The 10116-nt window shown below is 42.0% G+C and overlaps 1 protein-coding gene across 1 annotated transcript; it reads left to right on the top strand.

Moving 5' to 3' along the window:
- The first annotated feature begins 283 nt into the window (after positions 1 to 283).
- LOC143768866 (germ cell nuclear acidic protein-like) lies at positions 284 to 5469 on the top strand. The gene is made up of 9 exons (XM_077257488.1): positions 284 to 409; positions 791 to 878; positions 1536 to 1581; positions 1670 to 1740; positions 2148 to 2190; positions 2287 to 2431; positions 2890 to 3019; positions 3990 to 4197; positions 5024 to 5469. The coding sequence occupies exons 1-9, from the start codon at positions 329 to 331 to the stop codon at positions 5106 to 5108; spliced, it is 897 nt and encodes a 298-aa protein (XP_077113603.1). The 5' UTR covers positions 284 to 328; the 3' UTR covers positions 5109 to 5469.
- Positions 5470 to 10116: the final 4647 nt, after the last annotated feature.

The raw sequence follows: 10116 nt of genomic DNA, 5'->3' as shown, positions 1-10116 counted from the left end.
CTTGGGGTAAGAGGGATAAGGATTCTGCTAATTTATCAGTGTGTGTTTTTTTAATGTTGGTTATCTTTATTTTTCCTAACAAATGGAAATGTGAGGGATCAGGAAAATTAGAGGGATAGTTCTTTTTACCTGGTTTTCTTTTTGGTCATTGTTTTGAATACATATTTAAATAAAGTGTTAGCAGAAAATAAAAGAACATTGTCATTCTAATGATGTCACAAAGGACAGAACGCTACAGAACACGCCGTCATCCAAAGTTCCGTTGAGGGTGTTTGTAGGAGTTTGTGGAGAGAGGAGTGTTTTCAGTGAGTTCTTGAGTTTTTCAAATATGTTTAGAAAAAAGCGCTTTAAGCGAATAATTGTTTTATCTGACAGCGAGGACAGTCATGATGATGAAGACTTCCATCAGGTAATTTCCAATTTTACATTGTTAACTAATTATAATACACTTAGGATAAAAAATCCCAAAGAGCTACAATGGGGAGACGGGTTGGGTTAGTTTGCAGGGTAAAGATTGCCCTCAGGTTTGGTACTTGTGACAATTTGTCCATGTACAGGATACATAAAAATATTGTATGAAGACCAGTAAATGTCATCACCTTCCATATTCATATCCTAATCACAAGTATTTCCTACATCTGTCATACTCTGGACATGAAATAAGCAAAGGCCAATGGTGAACACATTTATATAGGTGTCTAAATGGAAAACAGTCGAATATGGGATAAGATTATAAATTGGGCATATTCATATTTACTGATTTTATTTGACATGTTTGATACTATTCCAGTCTCATCCAAGGAAGCGGCCAATTCCCAGGTCCCCAAGCCTGATTGACACCAGTGGCTTGGATTCCAGTTCATCATCGAATAAACCAGGTACTGTGTCTGATACAGAAAAGGGTCTGATATATTGATAGCTGTCATTGTGGTCATCATTGGGTGCAGCTTCTATGCACATTTTAGTAAGGGTTTGGATATATTTCTATTGTATATCTATGGTAATGAGCAGTGGTGTAATTAGAGTCCAAAGGGCCATGGGATAAAACTTAGAGGTCTTACATCAGAAGCATATTGGTCAGATATACAGGCCTCTGTAATAATGTCTGCTGTTCTAGCTCCCATCCTGTAATAATGTCACCGTCCTGGCCTCCATCCTATAATACTGTCCTCTGTCCTGAACAAATGTCCCCATCATGTAATGATGTATTCCTTACCCCTTTATTGTCATAATGTACTCCATCTTGGCCCCATCTCGTAATAATTCCCCTCTTCTTGGCTACCATCCTGCAATAATGTCCCCCATCTTAATACCATCCTGTAATATTGTCCTTCATGTTGGCTGCCATCCTGTAATAACATCCCCAAATCCTGACCTCTATCCAGTACTAATGTCTATCATACTGCTCTTATCCTGCAATAATGTCCCCTGATCTGCCCCATCCAGTAATAATGTCTTCCATCTTGGCTGCCATCCTGTCCATCATTACTAATACAATATTCTAAAAAGAGATGTATGTTTTTTTGCTTCCACAGATCTGAAAGTGCTATCTTTAGATAGTGATTTGAAGAATACCACCAGGTAGGACAGACATCTTATCTCTTACTAGATACTTCATGAGGATTAATTATTAATGGTGGACTCATATTTTCTTACATTTATTTCACAGAACCGATGATGACACCATTATCATTAGTGATAATGAGGATTTTAATGAAGGAGAAAGTTCCACAAATACAAGTAAGTAATTTCTAGATAAAATTCTGGTTTATGTTTTTGTATAAAGAACAATTCTTCGTTTTCTGTGCTGTCTCAGGTCATGGACATTTACATTTTGGCAAAATACTTCATTGCCATGTTGACTTATTATGGCTACTGTTGTCTCTATAGAATTCCTTACAGCAGTGCAATGAATTTGCTTGAGTTTTACTGTAAGTCATGAAGACATAAGTAGAGTCCTATACAATTGCTCCCACATCTCCATTAAAACCTATGGAAGCTACCATAGTCTGATCAGCGACATATTCTGCTCTGGTTTGATCCCTCTAGTATGGACCTTTATACTGACATGTCTCATTAGCAAAATCATCAATTTTGAGCCTAAAACTTAGTTAAAAGTCTTTTCTCTCTTTCATATTTTTGCACAGATGATTCATCTGATAGTGTGGAGAGCTCCGATAGTGAGGACAGGTGAGTTGTGTTGAACATATTGATCATTGTACAAAACCGTAAATTAAGAAAGAAATGTTTCCTGTGAATTTATAGATGATTCCTTATTTTTCCCAGTTTGCCAATGTGCAAAATCCCTGGCTTATTCCTGGAAGGCATCGTATCACCAGGTTCCAAATACGTGACCAATTTCCAGGAGAATAAAGTGGAGCTTGTGGAACTCTTGTACGAACTGTATAATATCACCATCTTCGGGAGTAAGGTATCCTATCAATAGTATCTGGGTTATACAAGATTTATCCATCTTCTCCCTCCTCCCACAATTATGTTCAAGAAAAGTGTCTTTAGCTTTCTAGAGAGCACCCTAACCCTGTTGTCACTGTTCTGAAATGTCGTTATTTAAAATGTCAGGAAAACCATCTTATCTATGGATTGAGTGGAGACATTACATGAGATCCACCATGCATAGACATAGAGATCCTCAATTTTTGGCGTGAAGTTCAATGGATTTTTTACTCTTAGTCTAAAATATCCAGATGTCAACTAAATTATTTTATTTCTAAGTTTATATTTATTGTTGCTCTCATAACTTGGACTTCTCAAAATACCCCATGCCTCATATATGGAGACCAGTAATGTACATTACATGATAGATGGGTTCTTTGTTAGATTGGCACCTAAGAGTTTACAGATATAATGGAATTTATTTCCCCCTTTTAGCTTCCAACAAAAATAAAAATCGTGTGGAATAACAGGCTGACCAAAACATCTGCTCAGACCTCTAACATTGTGGATAATAACCAACATAAGTCCATGATAGAACTTTCCGTTAAAGTCTTGGATTCTGCCGGTAGGTTTGATATTACTACATCACTTACAGCATCTTTATAAAATAACGTATGTACATGGTAAAAAGATGCTACTTGTGCTGTAATACATGTTTTATACTCATTGTGCAATCATTCATGATAAGAAATGAGTACACCCTCTTTGAATTCTATGTAAAATTCAAAATAAAAAATAATTGGGTATTAGAGTGTCTTAAAATTAGGTAAACACAACCTCAAAAAGAACTCTTGATAAATAACACTGACATTATTTGTCAAAAAGTAGGCCAACATGCAAATCCTGTATGTGAAATATTAAGAACACCTTTGCTGCTTTAATAGGAATTAATAGGGGAATTGAAAGACATGTGTTCTGCCTATAATATAGATTTTAAGGGGACCTATCAGGGTTGATTGTTGTATTAGCCTCATGATAAAGGGTCAATATGTAGGCTAATAACATTATGAAGCTAACAGGCCTCTTTACTGAAAGTGCGGCACCTAGGAGAAAATGAATTTTACTTTTCCCGGGAGCCACCGGCTTTTAGTGATGCCGTCACACTCAGAGCAATTGCAGTCACCACTCACAGTACTGAGAGCAGCAGCGGTAACCATATCCCACCAGTGACTGACAGCCAGCTCTACAGTACACTTTTCAGTGTGGCTGTCAGTCGGTGCTGCAGGGTTTTCACATCCACTGCTCCCAGGGTTCTAAGTGGTATCTGTAATTGCACTGGACTTGCCTCATGGCAGAAAGCTGGCAGCTCCTACTTCCTTTGCAAAATATTGATTTTAATATTATACTTAACTTTTCACACAGTTTTTGATAAATAAATAATTATACGGTTTTGCTTATCTGAGGTCATATTTCCCTGCCTTGGAGATCTTCTAAGGGCCAGATTTGTTTTATTATGTCCTGATATGTAAAAGCAAAGAATTCAAACAGGGTGCACTTAGTTTTTCTCATGTCTGTATAAACACTTTTATTTTCAGAACGATTAAGATCCACACTTGCACACGAAATGTGTCATGTTGCATGCTGGTTGATTGATGGTGAACAGGGTGACAACCATGGTCCGTTATGGCAGGCGTATGCAAAAAGAGTTAGTTATATCCACCCTGAGCTGCCACAGGTGGAGATCTATCACAACTATACCATAAACTACAACTTCAACTATCAATGCACTTTATGTGATAACAGGTAAGTCAATCTGATCATTCAATTTCTCATGAAACACAGTTCTGTGCTGTGTTGTGTGTAAATATGTGATTCTTCAGAATTCGCTTTAGTCTGTGCCTGATGAAGAGACCGGAGTAGTCTCGAAAGCTTCCAATTTGTTACCATATTTTCAGTTAGCCATTAAAAGGACACTGAGGACTCTATTCTAAATATTTTGCAAGAAACACAATCACTGTGGAATGACACCGGTGTTGTTCTGTTGGTATGCTTTTATATTTTACTAGCATATGTGTAGACTAATGTCTGGAAGCAGTAGGGTTAAAGAAGTTGTCCACTACCTGGATAACTGCTCATACTTTTTTCTTGGCCCTGATAAAATAATAAAGCTCATACTCACCTCCTGTGCTTGCACAGTTCCCATGGTGTCGGCACTCACCCTCCCCGTGGCCTTGTGTGGTGTTGTGACGCGTAACACTGATGCCCAATCAGTGCTGGCGTCACTGTCCTCACCTCCTATGGTACTGAACAGGAAGAGGAAGTCCGAGATCAGCTGAAGCCCGTCACAACACCGTATGAGAGCCCCGGGGAGAGTGAGTGCCGACACCGTGGGACCGGCGCCAGTATGGGAGGTGAGTATGAGCTTTATTATTTTATGAAGGCCAAACATTTTGATCGAAAATGTTTTATCCTAGTAGTGGAGCACCCATTTAAGGATTCTACATTTTATATTTTGTATGCTAGGGCCTATTATTAATGCATTGCTACAATTTGTTCTTTCTGATACAATCCATGTTATCAACCAACATTCTTGCCAGTCTGTTAACCAATATTATTTCTATCTTCCTAGAATCAGGCGTTTTAGAAAAATACCTGATAACAAATCTTATTGCCGCCGCTGTGGTGGCCGATTACATCAACTGGCCACCATGTAAGGATGTTACAGCAACAAGAGTAATCCAGGGTGAAGAGTCAAGGAAAAACGCTCACCTTACTGTATAGTACAAGACTGAACAAGTGACGAATGAATATGTTGTAACAGAATCAACTTACCTAATTCAAGTTCGGGGCAGCACGGTGGCTCAGTGGTTAACACTTGAGCCTTGCAGCTCTATGGTCATTGGTTCCAATCTCACCAAAAACAACATCTGCAAGGAGTTTGTATGTCCTCCACGTGTTTGCGTGGGTTTCCTCTGGGTTCTCCGGTTTCCTCCCACACTTCAAAAACATACTGATAGGGGGCCAGATTGTGAGCGACAATGTGAGACATGATGGCCCTATATATGCAAAACATACAAAAATAAAATTATGTTTTACATCTGAGCTGAATGAAGTATTACATGACCTGATTTATTGCTTTCCCACCAATCTCATCATGTGTTAGAGTAACTCCTCAGTTTCGGAACCTGGTGCTCTACAATTTTACCATTCTCCCCACAACTGCAGAAAATAGTCACATAGCTGGACAACTACATCAGGGTGGCACAGATCATAGATTCCTACCACCTCCTAGCAGGTGGACACCGAGCTTTTAAAAAGCTTCCCAGCATTGAGTAACTCAGCATCAGACATCACCAGTGTCGGACTGGATGGGCCAAGGCTCACCAATAACTGATTCTTGGGGCCCACTGTGCCGCTACATACAAGTACTGTATATTTGACCCTAGAAAAAAATATACTGACTCTAGAAAAAGTATTTACTTTTGTTGCAATGCAATAATAATTTGGCTAGCTTGCTTAATGAATGATAAGATGATGTTTTTTTTGCACTACACATTATCATTTCTTGACAGGGCCTACTGGAAGATTCTCCTGATCTCCTGTGTGCCAGTCCAAGCCTGGACATCACCAAGCAAGGTTGATGAAAACATCAAAAATATTTATCTGCAAAAAAGTTCCCACAATTGGTGGAACCAACCCAACTCTGGTCTGGGAGCATGAAAGTCTTATTCAACATATTGGGAATAAAATTGAAGCCTTGCTCCCATGCTTGCTCAGTGTGCTGATCACATAATTGCTATGTAGGGATGAGCGAACCCGGACAGTAAAGTACGATGTTCATACCGAACACAGACTCCCAATCAGAGTTTAGTTTTACTGTTCAGGTTCGTCAGCCTAATAAAGTTTGTTGAAAGGCTGCAGCGCAGTCAATGAGCATCCTTGGGCCTGAGGACCATGGGCATCTTTTTTCCACCTCCCCGCTGTTATGACCTGGTGGTTACGGAGCGGTACTGAGATGACCTGGTGGGTAAAACCAATCATGGACAAACTTAGAGGAGGTAGCAGCTCCACAGACAGTAATCACTGATATGACCTAGTGAATACGGAGCAGCACTGAAATGACCTGGTGGGTAAAACAAATAATGTACTAGCTCTGAGGAGGTGGTAACTCTACTGACCGCAATCCCTACTCCTAACACCAACACTAGAAATAGCCATGGAGCGTACCTAACTCTGCCTAGACGCCTCTGCACAGCCTAAGAACTAGCTACCCCTGAAGATGGAAACGGAAAACTATCTCGCCTCAGAGAAACCCCCAAAGGAAGACAGCCCCCCACAAATATTAACGGTGAGTGGAGAGGGAAATGACAAACTCAGAAATGAAACTAGATTTTTTAGCAAAGGAGGCCAATACTATCTAAATAGACAGAGATAGGAAAGGCTACTGTGCGGTCAGTATAAAAACTAAATGTCCACGCAGAGTTTACAAAAAATAACCACCACACCGACTCACGGTGTGGAGGGGCAAATCTGCGACCCCAGAGCTTCCAACTAGCCGGAATATTTCATAATGACAAGCTGGACAAAAGAGACAAAATTAAACTGAACAGAAGGTCATAAGCAGGGAAACACCCAAAAACTAGCAGACTTATCTTAGGCTGAAAATGGACTGGCCAACAGAGAACTTCCAGGAAAGGACGGAATCCACAGGAAAAACATTTACAGCTGGCATCCACTACAGCCAAAAGCCCAGTTAAATAACAAAGGCCAGGGAACCGATTAGTGAACGCAGCTGCTAAGTTCCACTTGAAACCACCAGAGGGAGCCCAAGAGCAGAACTCCCAAAAATACCATTCACAACCACAGGATGGAGCCCAAGAACGGAATTCACAACAGTACCCCCACTTGAAGAGGGGTCACCGAACCCTCACCAGAGCCCCCAGACCGATCGGGATGAGCCAAATGAAAAGCACGTACCAAATCGGCAGCATGGACATCGGTGGCAAAAACCCAAGAGTTATCCTCCTGGCCATAACCCTTCCACTTGACCAGATACTGAAGTTTCCGCCTTGAAAGACGAGAATCCAAAATCTTCTCCACCACATATTCCAGCTCCCCCTCAACCAACACCGGAGCAGGAGGGTCAACGGAGGGAACCATGGGCACCACATATCTCCCCAACAAAGATCTATGGAACACATTATGAATGGAAAACGAAGCTGGAAGGGCCAAACGAAAACACACCGGATTGATAATTTCCGAAATCCTATAAGGACCAATAAAACGAGGTTTGAACTTAGGGGAAGAGACCTTCATAGGAACATGACGAGAAGACAACCAGACCAAATCCCCAACCCGAAGCCGGGGACTAACGCACCGACGGCGGTTAGCAAAACGTTGAGCCTTTTCCTGAGACAATGTTAAGTTGTCCACCACATGAGTCCAAATCTGCTGCAACCTGTCCACCACAGAATCTACCCCAGGACAGTCCGAAGGCTCAACCTGCCCTGAAGAAAAACGAGGATGAAAACCGAAATTACAAAAAAAAGGCAAAACCAAAGTAGCCGAACTAGCCCGATTATTAAGGGCAAACTCGGCCAACGGCAAGAAGGTAACCCAATCATCCTGATCAGCAGACACAAAGCATCTCAAATAGGTTTCCAAGGTCTGATTGGTTCGCTCCGTCTGTCCATTTGTCTGAGGGTGAAACGCCGAAGAAAAAGACAAATTAATGCCCATTCTACCACAAAAGGACCGCCAAAACCTAGAAACAAACTGGGTACCTCTGTCAGACACAATATTCTACGGAATACCATGCAAACGAACCACATGCTGGAAAAACAAAGGAACCAAATCAGAGGAGGAAGGCAACTTAGGCTAAGGTACCAAGTGGACCATTTTAGAAAACCGGTCACAAACCACCCAGATGACAGACATCTTCTGAGAAACAGGAAGATCAGAAATAAAATCCATGGAAATATGCGTCCAGGGCCTCTCAGGGATAGGCAAAGGCAAAAGCAACCCACTAGCACAAGAACAGCAGGGCTTAGCCCGGGCACAAATCCCACAGGACTGCACGAAGGAGCGCACATCCCGTGACAAAGAAGGCCACCAAAAGGACCTGGCAACCAAATCTCTGGTTCCAAAAATCCCAGGATGACCAGCCAACACCGAACAGTGAATCTCAGAAATCACCTTACTAGTCCATCTATCAGGAACAAACAATTTCCCCACAGGACAGCGGTCGGGTCTGAAACTCCTGAAGCACCCGCCGCAAATCAGGGGAGATAGCAGAAAGAATCACCCCCTCGAGAATACCAGCCGGCTCACGGACTCCAGGAGAATCAGGCAAAAAACTCCTAGACAAGGCATCAGCCTTCACATTCTTAGATCCCGGAAGATACGAGACCACAAAATCAAAACGGGAGAAAAACAAAGACCACCGAGCCTGTCTAGGATTCAACCGCTTGGCCGACTCAAGGTAAATCAGATTCTTATGGTCGGTCAAGACCACAACACGATGCTTGGCTCCCTCAAGCCAATGTCGCCACTCCTCGAATGCCCACTTCATAGCCAACAACTCCCGATTGCCGACATCATAATTACGCTCAGCAGGCGAAAACTTTCTGGAGAAGAAAGCACATGGCTTCAACACAGAGCCATCAGAACTTCTCTGAGACAGAACAGCTCCTGCCCCAATCTCAGAAGCGTCAACCTCAACCTGAAAAGGGAGAGAAACATCTGGCTGACGCAACACAGGGGCAGAAGTAAAACGACACTTAAGCTCCTGAAAGGCCTCCACAGCCGCAGAGGACCAATTCACCACATCTGCACCTTTCTTGGTCAAATCGGTCAAAGGTTTAACCACAGTAGAAAAATTAGCAATGAAGCGGCGATAAAAATTAGCAAAGCCCAAAAACGTCTGAAGGCTCTTCACAGATGTGGGCTGCGTCCAATCATAAATAGCCTGGACCTTAACAGGGTCCATTTCAATAGCCGAGGGAGCAAAAATGAACCCCAGAAAAGAAACCTTCTGAACTCCAAAAAGGCACTTAGACCCCTTCACAAACAGTGTATTAGCACGAAGAATCTGAAATACCATCCTGACCTGCTTCACATGAGACTCCCAATCATCGGAAAAAAACTAAATATCATCCAAATATACAATCATAAATTTATCCAAATACTCCCGGAAAATATCATGCATAAAGGACTGAAACACAGATGGAGCATTAGAGAGCCCGAAAGGCATCACAAGATATTCAAAATGGCCTTCGGGCGTATTAAATGCTGTTTTCCATTCATCACCCTGTTTGATGCGGACCAGATTATACGCCCCTCAAAGGTCAATCTTGGTAAACCAGCTAGCCCATTTAATCCGAGCAAATAAATCAGAGAGCAAAGGCAAAGGGTACTGGAATTTGATCGTGATCTTATTGAGAAGGCGATAATCTATACAGGGCCTCAAGGAGCCATCCTTCTTGGCAACAAAAAAGAACCCCGCTCCCAACGGTGACGAAGACGGGCGAATATGCCCCTTCTCCAAGGACTCCTTTACATAAGTCCGCATAGCAGCATGCTCTGGCACAGACAAATTGAAAAGTCGACCCTTAGGGAACTTACAGCCAGGAATCAAACTAATAGCGCAATCACAGTCCCTATGAGGAGGCAGAGGACTGAATTTAGGCTCCTCAAATATATCCTGGAAATCCGACAAAAACT

The sequence above is a fragment of the Ranitomeya variabilis genome, chromosome 4 (genome assembly GCF_051348905.1).
Source record: "Ranitomeya variabilis isolate aRanVar5 chromosome 4, aRanVar5.hap1, whole genome shotgun sequence".
Lineage (NCBI taxonomy): Eukaryota > Metazoa > Chordata > Amphibia > Anura > Dendrobatidae > Ranitomeya > Ranitomeya variabilis.
This window is presented reverse-complemented; position numbering and strand designations above follow the sequence as displayed.